Genomic DNA, 18,796 nt, shown 5'->3' with positions numbered 1-18,796 from the left:
CTTCCAATAACAAACTGAGTAGCTCCAAACCCTTCCTGAGTCCAAACAAGCTGAAGTAAATTAACAGGTAAGTTTTAAAGCTGCCTTACAGGGCTAATTGTGTTCCTTTTCTACTTTTAAAACACAGCAGGTTGGATGCTTCTTACGGGGTCTGGGTGCAACATCTTGTGCACTCTCATCATGATACAGGAAAAAGCTTTAAAAGAAATTTCAGACATTGGAATGGGCTGCCCAGGGAGGTGATGGATTCGCTGTCCCTGGAGGTTTTTAAGATGAGACTGGATGTGGCACTTAGTGCCATGGTCTAGTAACCACAGCGGTGTTGGATCAAGGGTTGGACTTGATGATCTCAGAGGTCTTTTCCAACCCAGTTGATTCTATGAAATCAAGACTGTATTCCTTTAAGTCTGAACAATTTCAGCTTAACAGTGTGAGACCATCAGCAAGTCCTTCAGGAAAAGCAGAAAAACTTGGTATTTGTGATAATCGCAGGACTAAAGGGTTGATTAAAAATGTTCTGGGACAAGCCTGCAGAGTGTAATGCATCCTAAAGAATGGCAGATGGGAATATGATGCATCACTTTCAAAGGCTATTTTCATAGATTTGACAGATGTATTCAGATATAGAGAAAAAAATACGATAAATGATAGTTCACTGCACAAGGCTTTCAAGCTATTTACACATGAAGATTCACTATTCCTGAATAAGTGTAAGAGGGAAACTCTAGTTAAACCAAGTTTTTTATTTAAAAGAGATTTGCTTGGTAAAGGTAAACCAATGACAACACCCAATTAGCATTTTGCTTTTTGTTTTCAATACCAGTATTAGTATACAAGGAATACAATAGTTAGTTTGTAGTGTAACAGTTATTTAAGGACCTTTAAAAAAAGGCACTGAAAATTGCAAACCCTAAATTAGCTACTTTTCAATAGCAAAAGCAAAGAAAGCCAATTTCTCATGAGAAAAGAAACCTGAGCTAGACATTGTAAAGCATTATAAATTTTCCTAAAGCCAGGAAATCCCTATGCATCACTTTCAAAATCAAACTAGGACTGAACAAAAAAGGGCAGCAGATATGCCTAAACTCACATGGGTTCCATTATACACCACTTACTGTAACCTACTTTTTAGTATTCAGCATTTCAGTATCAATAATGCATAACATCAAAAGTAGTGCAGCCCAAAGTACAGTCACAAGAAAGTAAACACGGGTCTGAGAGAAGGGCCAGCTGCAGCACGGTGTCACCGCTGGGTTGGCCTGATGCCCCTGCACAGGGGGACAGCAGGATGGAGTTGCTGGAGCTCTCCCTGTGCTCACTGGGAGCTGGGTGCCTGCCCCCTCTGTGGAGGGAGAGCAAAGAAAGTAAAGCTGCAGAGAAAATATAAGCAACAGCAGTGCTTTAGCGAGCAGCTAAGCAACCTCCCCAAGCCTGGTTGGGTCTGCTCCAGCGTCTACAACCCAGCTGCCCAAACCAGAGCACTGCTCACTGCCAACCCCACAGCTGAACCGACCCGCACGGGGCAGTGCCCAGGGCTCCAGCCACGCTTTCATTACCGCCCTGCCTACCCTGGCTCATTACTAAGCGCTCAGTGAACAAGCCTACATCACCTTTTATTTTCCCTCCTGAGAGACTGTTCCTTCTTCACTGAATAAATTATTTACCATTAAAGAAATTAAGGTGGCCAGCAGGGAAGCACAAATTAGAGTACAGGAGTTCATGAGACTGGGCTGCCATGAGACAGAGTTTCAGTTTTCACATGTATTCCCTACCCAGCTGCTAAAGCAGCTTTATTGCCAATCTTATTTAGGACAAGAACCCAATGGAGGAGAGATATTCCAAAGCTCGATCCTTCAGCCAGAAATCGCTTTACCTTCTATTTTCACTTCCTCCCCTGCTTCTTCCCAGTCTGCATTTCATACCCTTGGGTGATTAGTGCGAGCATTTACGAAGCACGCTAGAAACAACAGAATTGGAACCCCTTAAAGTTTTTCACAACAAAATTTATTAGAAGAATAGTGGTTTTGAAAAGTCTAGCATCCAGTGAAAACTACCATACACAACGTTACAGCTGGGAATGTGTTTCCAAAATGACATGGTCAAATAATACAATGGAGCCATTAAATCTTACACATGCACAACAAGAGAATTAGCGCTTTGACATACAATGCAAAAAATAAATTGGACCACATGAAATAAAAATTTAAAAGTACTTATCACATACATTAAGACACAGCTTATTTAGTCCAGTCAAAAAATCAGAACTGCATTAAAAAAATTAATGTAGTGCAATCAAACCAAAAACCTTAATTTGTGATCATAAGTGCTCTACTACATAAAACATTGATCATAGCAAGGAACAAAAAATTCAAATCACACAGTACAAAAAAAATCTGTAAATAAATATAAACTACAGTACAAGAGAAATATTAAATTATACAATTCCGTCAAACTGTAAACAGTATATTGAAATGAGGTCCATAAGAGTAAAGGGGGGGTTCCTGTTTTTTTTTTCCCATGACACTTGAACTTCTAGAGGTCAGAGAGAAATGCCATTTTCCATACTCTTCAAAGACTATGGGTTACATAAATAGAAAGAGAAGACTTTTTAGCTGTAAAGCGTCAAATAATAAAGCAGAGGTGTTGCTGACTTGCGACTGCCAACAGATCACTGTGAGGGCAGACCAGCAGATTTTAGTTCTGGTTTGGCCTCCAGGTGAGTGCAGCACCGAGGCCTGGCACTACAGGTGTGAATCAGCGCTCAGCGTTAGGCAGGAGGCACCTGCTGAGGTCTGGCCCTACCGAGGAGGTGGAGGCGGTTACAGACACCGTGACTGACCTGGACCTCTGCTGATTATCTGACAGCTTTACACGCTTGTCATACAAACACCAACTTTGGCAGAACAATTACTAATAAACTCAAAGCACTCCCGGCCCATTGGTTTCCATCACAGTGGCCAGTGCACAGAATTCTCTAAGGACATTGCATAACTAGAGTGTAGAGGTCAGACAGCCAAGGACCCGTGCTTGAGGTTAGAAGTAGTTATGGTGAGAGAGAAGCAAGAGCCACGTTAAGAAGCTGCCTCTGCTGTTCACAGAAGCAGCTGGGAATGTATTTCATTTTTAGCTGCGCTGGCTAGTAGTGGCATTTTAAAATATATAAGTTTAAGATAACATATATACTATATATGTATATAATATAATACATATTATATAATATACATAGGAATTTCTTACAATACATACCAGGAACCCCCACCGCGATCTGCTCAGTAGTAATAACTGAATATACAGAATGCCACTATAAGTGTCTGAGGCACTGTGTGCTGGAGAGTAAATATGCAGCTTTAAAATCTGTTTGGCTGAGTTATACCTGGATACCTGAACTGAGTTTTAAGTTGACATTCATCAAGGATGTGCTATCAGCACGTCAAAAGAAAAGCAAAACAAAATACAAGTCACTGCTAGGTTTAAGAAGAGAGTACAAGTACCTGAATTGAGTGAGGATAGTGTGTAAACTGTCCCTGAGGGTTTTTAAACAGTGTGTGTACAAGTTGGATTCCTAAGAACATTAGTTTAAACTTACATTGCGGACTGATAAAATACCAATGTCTGACAATTTAACAAGTGGAGGTTAAAAAGAGTTATGAGCAAACACTCAAAACATTTTATACATTTTAAAGCAGCAGTAAGCTGCTGTAAGCATACATCCCATCAGTACAAGCAACACATGGGACTCAGATAAAGGTTTCTATTTGCAAAAAGCCCATCATATATCGATAAGTAAAGAATATTCACCTGCTAAATTAGAATGCACCTAGTTACAGACTAGCAATTCAAGATTAATTTTTTTAATCAAATACTTTGCTATACTTTGCTATTACATACTAAAATTCCTTAAGCTCACTAATGCTGGTATTCTAATCTATTTTTTTAAATGTTCCCCCTTCATTTAAGAAATAAACCATTCCACAACTTAAACATTAAGATCCATTTTCAGTCCTCAGATGTAAAAAGCGTGTCAATGAGTTTATATTAAAAATTTACATGGTAAAAAGGCTTGAATTTCAGCCAGAGATTCTAAATACTACTCATTCCCTGAAGGCATAAGGGAGCAAGAATCCCTACCCATTTTCTTGTGATATAGTTTTCAAACTGAACATTAAACAATGGTCCAAAATGATTTTTCAGTTTGGGAAACTTCCCTTTCCCTACCCATCATCCCAGATTCCAAATGTCAAGCCCTGAAATGGCCTATTGAAATGATTAGTTAAAAATACCAGGCATGTATATATACATCCCCTGCCTGAACTCCAGAACATTTTGTTGTACTAGTCTTTAAAAGACAGATTAATATCCTAAGAGACCTTGTGATCTGACCCGAAAAGCCATTAATGATCCTAGATTGTACGTTTCAAATATCTCATAACCTGAAGACCAGATTTAATTAAGACTCTGGCATTGTAACAGAAAAAGTGCTGCAGTTATTTATCCCTTTTCTGGTACTTTAGAATAGGTCAGACAAGTGCTTTTTTATAGTGACAGTAAAGTTTACATGCTTTCAGCGCAGGCATAAAAAAAATTACCTGCAAAAGTATTTGAGAAATGTAGCACCAAGTAGTTGATAAACTGTATTAGTATCTGTAGTGGTGTCCTCATTATTTCCATGTAGGAAAAAAATATTAAGTTAAACTGTACTAGGTGATGACTATAGAAATTTTTTCTGACAGCTTTTTCTGCTCCAGTCAGAATGAAGGCTTTGTCCTAATCCCTGCTCCATAAGGTAGAGTTATCATCTTGAGTCCTTCTAAATTATACTTACCAATTCAGCAGAGACAAGAGGGGCAGGGGCAGGGATGTTTGTTTTCAACAAGGTAAATGAAATGCCCTGGACAGACTGAAAAAAATCCTCCTTCCTAGTACGTCACCCAGGAAAATTGATTTTGTGACTGGGCTAAGAGATTTTTGTGAGGATTAAATAAAGCTCTCTGAATATGAAGGGGTTTATGACAATACCTGAATATAAGCATAATTCAGTAGGACACGAGATTCAAAACTGCTGCTGTAATACTGGTATAGAGACTTGGCCCCAGTCAAAGTAAGAACAGGAGAGAAGGAGAGGGATGGACAGTGGAATGCTGTAACTACTTAACAGTTTTTTCTGAGTATACTTGAAGTGGATCTACAGATCATTTTGAGTTTGTAATATCTCTCTGCCTAGTGATCATCACAGTGCATTGTGTTTATACACTGGATAACTTGAAATGAGTTACTGTAGTCACTATTTTATTTGATGCATCCATCAGAACTGCATATAAGTAGCAGTGCAGCTTTTCAGGTTTCTGAAGGTTCCAATTACTGAGTTTTCAATATAATTCAAGATCAAGTAGAAACCTTTATAGTACTAAAACTAGTCTCAAAACTATTTCTCTTTTAGTACAGCTTTTAAAACCAGTATTAGTCAACATTATCTACTGGTGCCTAGAAAAAAGCAACATTGACCTAGACTGAAATTATATTTAGTTTCTGAAACATTTGTGGGGAATACCTTGATGTTTCTGATCCTCACAAAATGAGGGAAACAACACTTTCCATTCTACTTCTAACATTTGGCAGAGAATTTAACCTATTTAAAATATTGTGACAAAGCTTTCAGTACAGGTTAATAATTTTGCCTTCATAAGAGTTTGGACTGCAACAAATGTACGCATTCTTACACTTAAGAGTTCAAATTTTGTCTTCACTGAAGAAAGAGGCCTTTACATTACAGATGCAGCCACACTGTTTTTGAGAAAAAGGGACCAGCAGAGTGTTCCCTTCACTCCTTGGACACTGTGTTCTTCTCCTAAGACTCAAGGACATTACTTGAAAGTAAACTGGAAAGAAACACACGGCAATTCTAGTTTTGCCTGAATAACAATTGTTGCAGCTAATAAAAAAGCAATTCAATCAGAACTAAAAAGTTGTTCAACAAAGCTTACTCAACCCTAAAGCCCCTGAATCCCTTTGCCAGCTCCGGTGAATTTTCAGAGGAAGGCAATGTACTCCCAGATACTCATGAAAGAAATATTTATATGAAAATGTCGGCCTGCCACAAGACAAAGCACAGACTATTCCTTGTCTGCTCTTATCCAGTCTAAACACACAGTTACCTCCCGTGTTTAGGAATATCCCCGAGCACTGGAAAGTTCTACAAAAAAGGTGGTATAGGAGTTGTGTGAGAACACAGAAGCTGAATGTGTTCCCTTACTAGAGGCACTATCCTACCGGTACCCCTGCATTGTTAAAAATTGGGTTTTTTTCTCCAACAGCCATGAAAATTCAGAGTTCGACTTCAGATCTAGCAATAGGGTTGGTAATGCAAGCAGCAAGTTACGAGTTCTGCAACAAGAAGAAAGTAAAGGCATACCTGTATTGCTTATGCAGCAACTTCTCCTGTGCAACAGGGATAAAATGAGAAATTCTAAAGGAAACTGTCTTGAACCTTTAGAAAAAAAATCAGGGAATGACTGGAAAATAAATTATCTTTAGACAGAAATAAAAACAAGTCCAGAAACGTGTCCCTACAATACCTAACTGCAAACGTTCAACTCTATAGCTGTACTCAAGCGTTACGGCCACAATAATGCCTACAACACTGTGGAATGAGGATCCAGCTGGCTGAAAGTGAGGTAATAGTTTGTAATAGGTCAGAGCTCTAAAAAAGCACTTTTACATCTTACAAGTCCAAAGAAAAAAAAAAGGACACATTTCATACATGTTGGGCTTTCTCACCAGAACTGTACGATAATTAACTCCACACCAGGACCCCTACCACACTAAGCCTTACTCATCTTCAATTATATGCTGCAGCAAAGATTTACCAAGCGACACCTAAACTTCAGTACAATATGAAACTTCGATTCTTAAAACTTTATACACACAAAATATAAAATTACTTTTCTAGGATGGGGTAGGGGAGAGGGATTCTCCTTCATGGTACTTGGACTGAAAAACTAGTTTTCAGAGACTGCCACAAATATAATTCACAGTTTCTTGCTGTCAGGCTTTTTCAGCTACATCAACGTAGTACACAACAATACTGTTAAGTCCAATAACTACATCGGATGGACATTCTCGGGAATAAGAGAAAACTAGTGACAAAAAATACCCGAAAGGTCTCCTCCTAACAACGTCTCGATTTTTACAGGGTTGCAGTTTGTCTATGTTACACGTTAATGCGATCTCAGAAGAGCAGCAGGCGAAAGATTTTAAACCTTTCTCCTGTCCAAGTGATCCAAGTAACATAAGCATCCACTTACCAGAAATAAGATGAGAAACAAGGCTTTTGTTACAAAGACCGCAGTGAACCACACCTTCCCACACCAAAATATGGTCAACCAGGGATTCTGGCCATGCAAACTGCTGGTCAGCAGAAAATTAAGCATGCTAATGGACAAACATTAATTCCAATCATATATTTAAAATGATCCCAAATACCACTAGTTACCTACACTGAAAGCGCCTGCAAAAAATATGTAGTGAAAAATGAAACAAAATCTTAGTGATCACTGCAGCACTTAGAGTGATACTAGTCTTATGTGATGAATCACCTCAGAGAAAATACATTAGATGGGACTTTGAAACAAAAAGGTAACATTAAAAGGTGCACCTGAATATTACAGACTAAATTTACAAAACCTACAATAAGGTAAAATATATATCTTTTGAATATTCAGCAGCTTTTTTTTAAATTTGTTTTTATTTTTTGAGAGGCTCATGAAATTTTAAAAAGGGACCACTAACTAATCTCAACCATGCTTCACAAAACAATAATGGCTATTTCATATTGCAGTTACCAACGTAATGCAATTAGTGCTTAAAAATAATCTACACTTTTTCTTTTTTTTCCTTTTTAAACAGAGACCTTTGGAGGAAATATGGTTGTTCAAAAGCTTCTCGAAAAAGAAAGATTACCTGAATATTAAGTTATCACAGATCAAGTGTTGTGTTTGAAAGCTTTGCAGTCATGAGTATTACAATCTTCAGGTCTCAGGACATTTAAACTGAGAGTTACGCGTTTGGTTTGTTGTTGGGTTTTTTTTTTAAATCCACTTTCTAACCAAAGCAAATAAAGAGTACTCAACTTCTCACTATCTATTTACAATTCTTAGCCTACAGTCTGAAATGACAAGACAAATTCTCTTTTAAAACTGCAGCATTAAAGGGTAGGCACACCATTCTTCTGCTGCACGATTGTCACCCACTTAAACATACACATACAAAATATTTAGGTTAGTAAAATGAGCACTCCACGTACACTACAGTGACAAGTTTTATAAAACTCAACTCATGTTGCTTAAATAAAGACAACTGCAAAAGGTTAAACCTCTCTCAACAGTAAAACTGTGTTAACTTTTTTTTTTTAAAAAAACTTGCAACAAACTTTCTACCGTAACCTCCAACAGCAGATGAAACCACACCTTAAACTGCACCTTTATTGCAATCACCAGCTAAACTGGAACGTATTGCAGAGTTTATATACTGCTACTGAGCTTAAACTGCTTTAAATGCCAAGATGACAACTAGAGAGCTACAAGGAACCAGGATTTTGAGGACTAAAAATATATTAAGTAAACAAAAACAAAGTATACTTGGGGCCAAATGCCCAGTCCGTTTGAAGAATGAGCAGTGCATATTTTAAACAACAGCAATGGTGTGCCTAACCTTTGAAAATATGAAGTTGCTGGGGAGGGGGAGAGGCTAATAGAATCAACTGTTTCAGAAGTCATTCAGCATCCCTAGGGCTACCTAGGCCACCCTCCCATGAACTTTGAGAAACCGTTTTCAGTCACTGACATCACTTAATGCTCTCACATAAAAACTCCAATGCTTCTTTTGGTTGTGCAAATCGGGGGGAAAAAAATGGTAATTCTATCTACCTTTTGCACAGATTAAGACCAAATTGCTTCTACCTGAAGAACCAGCAATTCCGATTTGGTCATGTTGTGGTAAGTCCAGTAAGCTCCACTTAGTTACTGACCACTCCCGCAGAAAGTATCAAAGATAAAAGTTCTGTACAAAACTTATCCTGGATCTCCAGATAATCAGAATGATATCACCATATTGAAAAAAAAACAAAAACAAACCAGATTTGTGGTTTACGGAGTGCTTTTACGGTGTTTAAATGCTCATTCTAGCATGTGCTAAACCACTATCAAAATAGATTAAATAAAAACAACAACAAAAAAGCAGGACTTCAATTAATTCCTGCTACTGGCAACTGTAATATTTAAAAAGGAAACACCCATTCATTGAGTGTTCGACCCTGACAGTATTACAGATAGATATGATGCAGAGCCTGAATTAGATCAGGCTACCAGTGTTTTACTTCTTCCCTGAACATTAACAAGCTCCTTCACTAATGTGGATATTTGGGCAGACTACTGAGGTTGTAACGTTTGAGATCACCATTTTGTGGGCTTTTTCTTCCTTTTTTTTTTTTTCCTTTTTTTTGCAATATCACAGTAGTTTATTACACAAATCCCCCTTCCCTAGATTAGAGCCATTTAAACTACCGGTTGGAACCACAGAGTTTAGTAAACTCAGAATCAAGTCTGTAAAAAGCATGAAGGTCACAAAGAACCATAGTTCTGGTATAATGAGGCATACCCTAATACATCATTTAGTGTACCCTGACTGCTCCTGACTGTGAGAAGCTTGTCTTCCGTGAGATAAGGCTACATCCTCAAGCAGGTGAGTCTAAATATCACCCTTCAAAAATACCAAATAAAATTACAGTGAAGGTAGTGTTATAAATAATTAACTGACATATTCTGAAGGTAGTGTATGTAAGTTTTCCCTCCCCTCCCCTCCCCTCCGGGTGAGCACTAAGCAGACAGTGAATGGTAAGTACGGTTAATTTAGAAAGAAAACAGTGGAGAGCCTAATTAGACCCAATTGATTATCCATCTAATAAACAAATCTGAGTTCAAGAGAGGTACCATTCCTAAATAATTTGATTTAGCTTAAATCTTTCAATCAACTGGATCAAAAAAATAAGGGAGAAGAAAAATTTCTGAAACGTTTTTGAAGAATGACAGTCTGATTCTCATTTGGAAAATGCCTGGTTTTAGGAGAGTATCAGTTTAACAAAGTGGACTTATTTCTATAAAGGCAGACACGAAAAATCCAACATCAGAAGTTCAGGCAGGCTCTACAGGCAAGATGTCCACTTCCACAGATCTGCATTCTTTGTGAGGTAACTCAACTCTCTATTACAGAGAAACATGCAAAAGGCAAAAAAAAAAGAACAAAGAAAAAAGGAACAAAAAGGGGAGTGGGCAGGTGAAGGAGGGAAGCTGCACCATACCAGGCTAGAAAAATTTACAAATGTGACATTCAGAGCACATCTTTCACCTGTGTTCACACAAGTCTATGCTAAACTGCAAAGGAAAGAGCATTGCAGTAAACAGGAGACTCAGGTGCGCTCAGTGATGGTTGAACTATGCAGTAGTGCTCACCCAGTTTGCAAAGTAATTGGCACTCTACAACATCCCTACTCATCTTTCAATTCATTCGCACTTTGTGCTGCTTCTCCCTGGGGATCTAATTCAATCTTTACTGAAACATCCTGCCCCTCCGACCTCATTAATTTCATTTTTTTCTTTGGAGGGTTTTTCAAAGTGCCCAGCCTCTCTTTAACTTTGTACTCCAGTGTACTGTGGGGGATCCCATAAATACTCTGAGCTTTGGAAACACTCATTTTCCCGCTCATAACTACAGAGATTGCTTCCTCCAGTATTTCGCTGTTGTACTGTCTGTATCTCCCTCTTTTCTTCCTAGGTTGCTTGGAGCCAGGATCTCCCTCTTGATCTGAGGTGGGATATGGCTGTCCAGAGGTAGACTGCTCAGCATCTGAGCCCCAGGAATCTGGTCCAGCATCCAGCAAACTTCTCCTATTTTGTTTTGGAAGGATAGCCCTTAACTTTTTGCTAAGCGCGCTCTCCGTTTGTGAACCCATTACCAAAGAGCTATAGCTGTACTGGTCACCAGTGCGGGACTCCCATGAAAGGTCCATGCCTCGAACTTGTGGTATCTTTAAATCCACAGGAGAAGAATGGCTCACGTCCTTTTTTCCATCCTGTTTAGTTTGAAGTGCCATTTTTTGAAAGGCAGAGTTTTCTGTAAGAAAAGGAAGGTCACTGATGTTGCTGAGTGCACCATTTCCCCTGAATTTCATGCGGCTGAAATTGAATTCGTAGTGTGGTTTTGCCCAAGAAGCCTCCCTGGATAATATTAAGTGCTGTCCATGATTCTGTAGTCCAGATGGCCCATGGCTGGCAGCCGTAGAAAACTGGTTTCTGCTCAGCAGTTCTTCACTAATCTGGAGTGATCGAGCCAGCGGTACTTTAAGAGATGTGGAGTGGCCATAACCTTCCCTGGTTCCATCCTGCAAGCTTCTTGGAGGTACCCCATCACCACTCTGTAGTCCCTCTGGATGGTGCTGGCTGGGTCTCCCAGGTCGCCTAATTGGATGGAAGGAAACTGATGTGAGCAGGACTTGCACAGGTAGGGAGGGATGGGTGAGGGGGCCACTCCTTTATTAGAAGGCCTTGCTTGGGTAACATCACTTTTTGTGTTATTTATTTTTCTCTAAAATTTTTTTTATTATTTTAATTTTTTATTTTTTTTTTTTAAGTCTCAGCATCAGTCAGTTTTAAAACTTGTTCGCAAAAAAAGAGAAGCTTTTTGGGCAAAGAAAAATGAAACCTGTTGGCTGGTCTCTGGTTGGGTTCACAAATTCTCGGAGTAGAAAAGACTTCGCGCAAGCGTCTGAAAATCGCACCTTAATTACAAAGTAGTAATCAATCGCCATAGATCTACACACAACTGTGTTACTGGTGTGACGTTACCACTAAACAAGCACAGTAATAAAAGAGTAAGCCAAAGTGCAACATATTCAACATGCAAATATAACTGCCACCTGCAGTACCTACACATAGGTGGAAACCCTGGATGGTGTTTGCTTACATCATATTGAAGAATTGCTGCTCAGGATAAAAGAAAAAGCTTAGCAGGCCTCAAAGGTATTGCCTGACTTTCATTAAGCACCAAATATGAAAGCTGGGATACTGTGGATCACAAAGAAAAACGTTGCATTACATTAGACTTATCAAATTGCTCTCTTAACAACTAACGACACGTACACATCCCTGATTCTCATTTGATATAAAGAAAGATCTAACTTCCAACTGTCATACAGATCAAGGGTTAAAAACATCCAAAAAAAAAAAGTATTTTTACCATTTTCCTTTCATCACAAGAGTTCTTTCTATGAAACAAAGTACTACTGCTGAAGAGAATCACATCTTTTTTAATGCTTTGCTTGCTTAGCCCCCTGTAATAACTAAGGCTCAAAATCCACCTCCAAATTTCTCCATGTTCAACACACAGATTAACAATGAATCTATTTTAAAGCTCTGGGACACTATATTGGTGTAAAGCCGTCCGGCTAAGTCAGCGTTATTTAAAGATAGGATACGTACTACTGAAAAGCTACATTATTATTTTAACATCACACTGGGATTAAAAAAAGTCTTTAGAGAAAATACATCCGCTGAAAGGACCTGGCAGGTAACATACACAGTGCTTGATACATACGCTGCTCGCTTCTCTCCAGGATGCAACAAGTCATAGGTGAAGTGCATAACAAGAGTCCACAAGGATTCAGAACAGAATCCGGAGAAATGAGTGAAAGTTTGCAATTCCAGAGAACCCTCTCAAGCAATGTGCACTCTCTGCCCCTTCTACAGCATGTATCAGCATCACAGCGTGCACCAGTGATTCTACACCTAAATAATGGTCATACTGGCAGTTAATAGAGGGTTACACCTGACTTCATTGATGCTAAACAAACTGCAGCCAACCTCATGTACCACACACCTGCACAAGTAACCACAGGTGCCAGTATGCCACATCCTCTCTGGACCCGTAGAACTGAGCAGGACAGTGCCAGATGCTGGCCCTGCCATCCCTCTGTGTTGGACTTTGGCCCTCACTTGATCCACAAACAAGGGAACAAACAGTACAGAGCCCCAGTGGCTTCTGCTGCCTTCCTAGGAAAATAAAGCTGGAAATAACCTGTCCAGGATTGAAAGTGAAGAGCTAGTGGAGAAGGCTTATGCTAAAGACTTGTGAAAAAGTATCAAACACGGTTTGAAGTATTTTATTAATAGAAATATTAAGTGGAAAAGTAATCTTGAAGGGAGAAATCTGAGACAGTAATATTTTTCCAAAGAGAAACGCAAAAATTCAGTCAGTTGTTATCAATACATGGGATTGGTGGTGGTAGTGGGTTGTTAGATTTTCAAGTTTTTCAAAGGCTATATTATAAAGCTAAATCCAGCAGTTGAATAGCACTTTAAACCATACACTTTCTGTACTTCGCTAAAAAAATTACTTGTTCACAGGAGCTTCAAGATAAAATTCTCCCATCAAGACCCAAAATCCCTCATACTCCCAGTCAGCCTCTCCAGTACAATTAACTCAATCCTAACTAAGAATAAAGGATTTCTAAATGTATGCAAATAGTGATCATTAGAAATATGAAACCTAAAGATTTTTTTTTAATTTAACAGTTTCACACCTTGAACTGATTAGGCAAGAGTACGTGATTATTTAAAAAAAAAAACTTGTTCAGTGCTAGAGTACAATTGCAAATCCAAAGAGCCATATTTAAAGTCTTCTGAATTACCAGACTCCCTGCCCCAGACCCTTTCCTCTTTTTTAAGTTGTTGGTTTATGCTAGGAAATATTAACAAAAATCATGCAGTGATTTAAATCTAATTCAGCATAGTTCATCACCCAAATCATTGTTACCCTTAAATAAACTTTCTTGTTAGCTAAACTTTCCCCTAAGTGAAATGAAGTCTAAATATATTGCAAAGACTCTAAGACTCTTCATGCATTTAACTGATCTTATATCTCCATGGAAATCACTTATCACTAAACCCAAGAAATAGGTAATAGAAAGATCTGTGGCTAAGCACCAAATTGGCCAAAATAACAGATATTAGTGTTCCTAACTGCAAGTTAAACCTGTCTCAATTTGCAACAACTCTTATTTGGCAGGTGGGGTGAAGGTATTTGCCAAAGGTACAAGTCGAAAAACACATTACTCCAAAGGGTTAACACCTAAAGTAAGTTAAAATTAACAGGAGGTAAGCACACATTTTTAGTTAAAAAAAAAAACAAACCACAACAGTTTTAAGAGGTCATAGTAAGTTGCTTTCTCTTACCCATTTCCCGAAGTACTGGAGCACCCTGGAGAGTGACTCAGAGAGGTGCTGCCAGCACAAGGACTCTTCTTAGTGGATAAATCAAGCACACCGTCTGTAGAGATAAAAGAATGACTTCAGTGTTTGAAGAAGCAGGATCAGCCACGCTGATCTTGTCTTTAACTGAGAAGACAAAACAAGTCTTTTGAGCTAAAGTCATATTTAGCACAGAGCATTTTTTGTTTTATTATATTTTTAAACAAAATAAGGGTCGGATTTGTTTGCAACATGGTTTACATGTGACTTCAACATAGCCTTCAGAAATCACAACAAAAATTAACAAAATTAAAAGTGCATCTGTTACAAGAGACATAGTTTAAAAAATTACCTACAAATGACAGTTCAGGATACAACAGAGCCAACTGCATAACTAACTCTCAGTGGTCCAAAAATGAGACAATCTTCAAATTCCTGAGATATTTTACCCCTTGAAGGAGAGCTGTAAGCCAGTATTTGAATTCTTTTTTTTCAATCCAAATCTCTTGTAGGAAAATTAACTGGGAATTTTGTATTAGAAACTCACTTTCAAGTGAACGCACAGGTGTGAGATTCCTCCTCACCTGGCAGCCAGTTTCATCTTTTTTTCCCCATGTCTCCAAATGGGTCCTTACTGGCAAAGCTGCTGTCTCTCCCCCTCTATTGTGTCATTTTATTCCCTCTCTTCCTTATACCAAATTGTCTTTCCTGCTACACTCCTTCCTCCATTCTCTAATGGCACTTCCTCACATTCACCCATGTTCCTCTGCAAACCCTTACATAAACTCTGCATTTCTAGGCACCAGAAAAGGGAGTGCTTTTTGCCAGAAAAGCCTTTCTCCTACTGCACTGAAGCAGCTTCAAATTCTGGTCATTTTAATAAGGGCAACATTTTCATAAAAGCAGCCCAGCCATCTGAAGTTCCTGGAAACTTTGAAATGAGGAATTTGTGAGGCAAAAAGAAGTGAAACCTGTTGGCAAGGTAAAGTCGAGACGTTTCAGAGCTCATTGCTCATTCCATCTAATCAAGTAAATACCACCCAACACAAGAACAATGTAAGACGGCTTTCAGATTGCTCAAAGTTCTCATTTGACATATGGAGAAAAAAACATGATAAACAGTGAACTAGAATTAACTTACGGAAAGCTGTTCCACCCACTGCATTTGGGAACACACCATAACCCAAACTTAAGCAAGCAGAAAATTCAATCTTCTTTTTGAACAACACTTATGCAGGCACAAGATACAGAGACTGGATCAAGTAGCACCTCCTTTTCAAGTGGCTACACTGAACAGCACAGGCTGCTGCCACAGGCACTTGCATCCACGCCTTCTCCATCAGAGGGGTCAGTATCACCTACAAGTCTTTGAGGTCAAGCAGGACCAGCCTCATACCCTACAGACAAGTTTACAACTAGCTGGGTCCCTCTCAACCCACTAGAATGAAATGTAACACAAAGCATCACTGGCAGTCTTTCATGACAGCCTCTGAAATCTCTCATTAACAAGTTTGGCAAAATCTCTTTCCAATTACATTAAATGTAAATTGGAAACAAAAATTACATCAGCAAACAGATTACTGTATAAGTCAATATGCACATGTTCTAATTCCATAACAAATGTTACAAGCATTATAAATTATCTTACAGTTTTTTCCATTGCATGGTAGCTAAAGAACAGTTCATGTACATGCTTTCTTCATCATACCATCCTCTAATTAAAAAGGAACAAAAGTAAAATTGATTCTCTCCCTCTCTTTCAGCACAAAGTTTCACAATGAGAACAGTTTAACATTTATAAACATATATGCAAAACACACTCATGAAATGCATTTATAATGAAGTTAGCTAGAAACAAATGCCTATCAGCTAACTGCACAGCTCCTCACTTCAAGAGAGACAACATTCGACCTCCACTGCAGTTTGTAACTGAAATGTCATGACAGCTTTCAGTAAGTGCTGTAAGTGCAATGTCCAGATGCCCAAGCTGCATATTGTTGGACACATAAAGATAGCCCCCAAGTTCAAAGAATAAAGGGATAGCAAAAGGCTTTTTTTTTTCTCTTAAGGCACCATTTCCACTTGCAGATAGACAACCTACCGTGATAGAAGGACTTCAGGCACTAACACATCTCTAAAGAAGGGTAAAGGGGCTAATATTAATCCTATCAGTAAGATACACTTAAGATAACCTCTGTTCAACAGTTTCAGAAAAAAAAGTTCACATACTACATCACTCACAGAATTTGCTAGCAAAAAAAAAAATTCTGATGGAAAGCAAGGTTTTTGAATTAAAATAAGCTCTGAAACACTGTTACAAGTTATTCAATCTGTGCTCTGCAGAACAAGTCTATTTTTAAGGTAGGAAAGAGACATTTCTTCCAAGCACACAAACCTGGAAGTTTAGTGCAGTTCATGGGTATCATTTTTACAGCCTTCACAAAGCAATTTCTCACAGACTTTTAAAAGATACTCTTCTCACACCATGACCAGAAAGAAAATAAATCAGCCCTTCAGTTAGAGTATGTACTGATCTTCAGAGAAGAGACAACATTATAGTTTTCATGACCACATGAACTTGTCTTATCAGCAAGCATACAGTCTATTTTGGCAGACTGTTTTTTAGAGCTTCCAGTAGGAACAGCACATTTATCCTGAGTTTGGAGCATGTCCATCCCCTTTGCCCTTCTTCAGAAGAATCACTCATGTCTATGGGCCTACATTCTTTCAAAAAGTTTCTCTTGCACCACATCTACACAGTCATTATTTTACTGCAAAAACATCTACTGCTTTTCCACTTTTCATTTTATGCAAAAGTGCAGCCTTCTAATTGTCTGGATTTGCAACAAGAATGCCATTAATGGATTGCTGTAGGATGTAAGACACTGGTAAGAGTCCTACCTTGTTCACTAGGTTCTGACTGAGACTTTCTGACAGTAAGGTCCAGAGGTGAGTCTTGGTCAGCCATGAGCAGTTTGCTGAGCACAGGGTTCTGAGCAGTTGCAGCCGTGGGAGAGGAGGCGACCAGAGATGCTTTCAGCAGGCTTTGGTTCTTTGTGCTATTGGGCTGGCTGGAGTCCTGAGTAGAGCTATTTTTTGAGGTATATTCAGCAGCAAACTGTCGGATCATTCGCTGCATGATCTCACGGGCCACTAGGGGAATATTGGGGTCAGAGACCCTGGGACTGTCTGCAAATATTAGAGATTTCTTTTAAAGGAAGCACTTTAAGTAAAACAGCTTTTATATTAAGTCAGTTTATTTACCAAAAAAAAAAAAAAATCTAGGGAAAAAAAATAAAAGCCAAAGAGAGTTTCTGTAGAAAATGTACTTAAGTCTTAGAATACCTGCACAAGAACCATTGCTAATTCTGGTATGGCCTTTCAAAATGAAAGGTTTCAAAAAGTTTCCTGAAAGAAATATGCAATCTCATCTTTTGTTTTCACAAACAGATATATTCAACCAGACCTTTAAGAGGTATAGACCCATGAGCAAAAGTACTAAGTAATGAAGCCCATTCCAAAAATATTGAACAGGTTATTCAGTGCAAGAACTGAGCAACTTACCTGCAGCTACAGAAGGGGAAAATGTTGCAGCAGTCCCCTACAGGTCTACTGAGAATTAAAGCCCTACAGTTCTGATCATTCAAAATAATTCACATGAAGATCAAACGTTCAAGTGTCTTCCATCTCATTCTATCTATTCCTTTTGACATTTCTACCATAGTAATCAATACACCATCAGGGGCTACCCAAGGAACTTGCAAATACACAAAAACCCAGGATGTGTCACATGAAAAGTAATTAGATTTCTAGAAGAGTTGCTAAATCTATTAGTAAGTAATGTGAAATGGAACAGGTAGACATTCCAATTTATTTACATGAAATAGTGTATAAATACAGAGGTATTTGGGAGTGTGGGCAACTAAAACTTATTGACAAAAATCAGTATTTTAGACCAGTATTAATCCCTGATGTGAAGGCAAGTGTCTAACTCGTAAATCACAGAAGCTAAGCCCTACCACTTCACTTCAAACATTGATTGTGTTCTCTGGCCAAATCTTTAAAAGCAGCTCTTAACAATAGAGAAGTGTTTACTTCCTCTTTAAAAAGAAATTGCCCAGGTTGAAAGGCAATCTATTGAAATTGAACTATTAGATGCATTAGCAAAATCTTCTGTGGGACATTACAGTGTTAGATTTGCCTTTTGCCACCATTTTTTACAAAAGTGCACCAATCCAACAAACCAGCTTTAACATATGTGTAAGAGATGACTGACATGAAGGTTTGAGCAGGGTTGCCCACAAAACAGAGAGCAGCAGTAAGCAGCCACGGTGTTTCTTGATGAAAAACCATACTGAGCTTTAAACATTCATCAAGCCCAAATTCCTTCCTGTTAAGCACAACTTTCTACACCTAAGACCTTATACAGTCACTATGTATACTCTCATAGCAGCACAATAACTGTAAACTTTCAGGACATTTATGTAAATATGTAACCATTT

At 38.5% G+C, this 18,796-nt stretch overlaps 1 protein-coding gene across 6 annotated transcripts in view; it reads right to left on the bottom strand.

Annotated features, from left to right (window-relative positions):
* The window catches only part of LCOR (ligand dependent nuclear receptor corepressor), an 88,153-nt gene that overhangs the window by 25,412 nt on the left and 43,945 nt on the right, over positions 1-18,796 (bottom strand). For 4 of the 6 annotated variants that reach the window (XM_032694429.1, XM_032694430.1, XM_032694432.1 and 1 more), the window contains 2 exons: positions 17,196-17,483; positions 14,280-14,373 (listed from right to left, as the gene is read on the bottom strand). In XM_032694429.1, coding sequence (XP_032550320.1) covers positions 14,280-14,373; positions 17,196-17,483 — 382 coding nt within the window. Of the gene's footprint in view, positions 1-1,982; positions 11,508-13,646; positions 14,176-14,279; positions 14,374-17,195; positions 17,484-18,796 lie in introns of those variants that run through there. The other 2 variants (XM_032694434.1, XM_032694435.1) reach the window with 2 other exon arrangements.

The sequence above is a fragment of the Chiroxiphia lanceolata genome, chromosome 8, assembly GCF_009829145.1.
Source record: "Chiroxiphia lanceolata isolate bChiLan1 chromosome 8, bChiLan1.pri, whole genome shotgun sequence".
NCBI classification, from domain to species: domain Eukaryota; kingdom Metazoa; phylum Chordata; class Aves; order Passeriformes; family Pipridae; genus Chiroxiphia; species Chiroxiphia lanceolata.
This window is presented reverse-complemented; position numbering and strand designations above follow the sequence as displayed.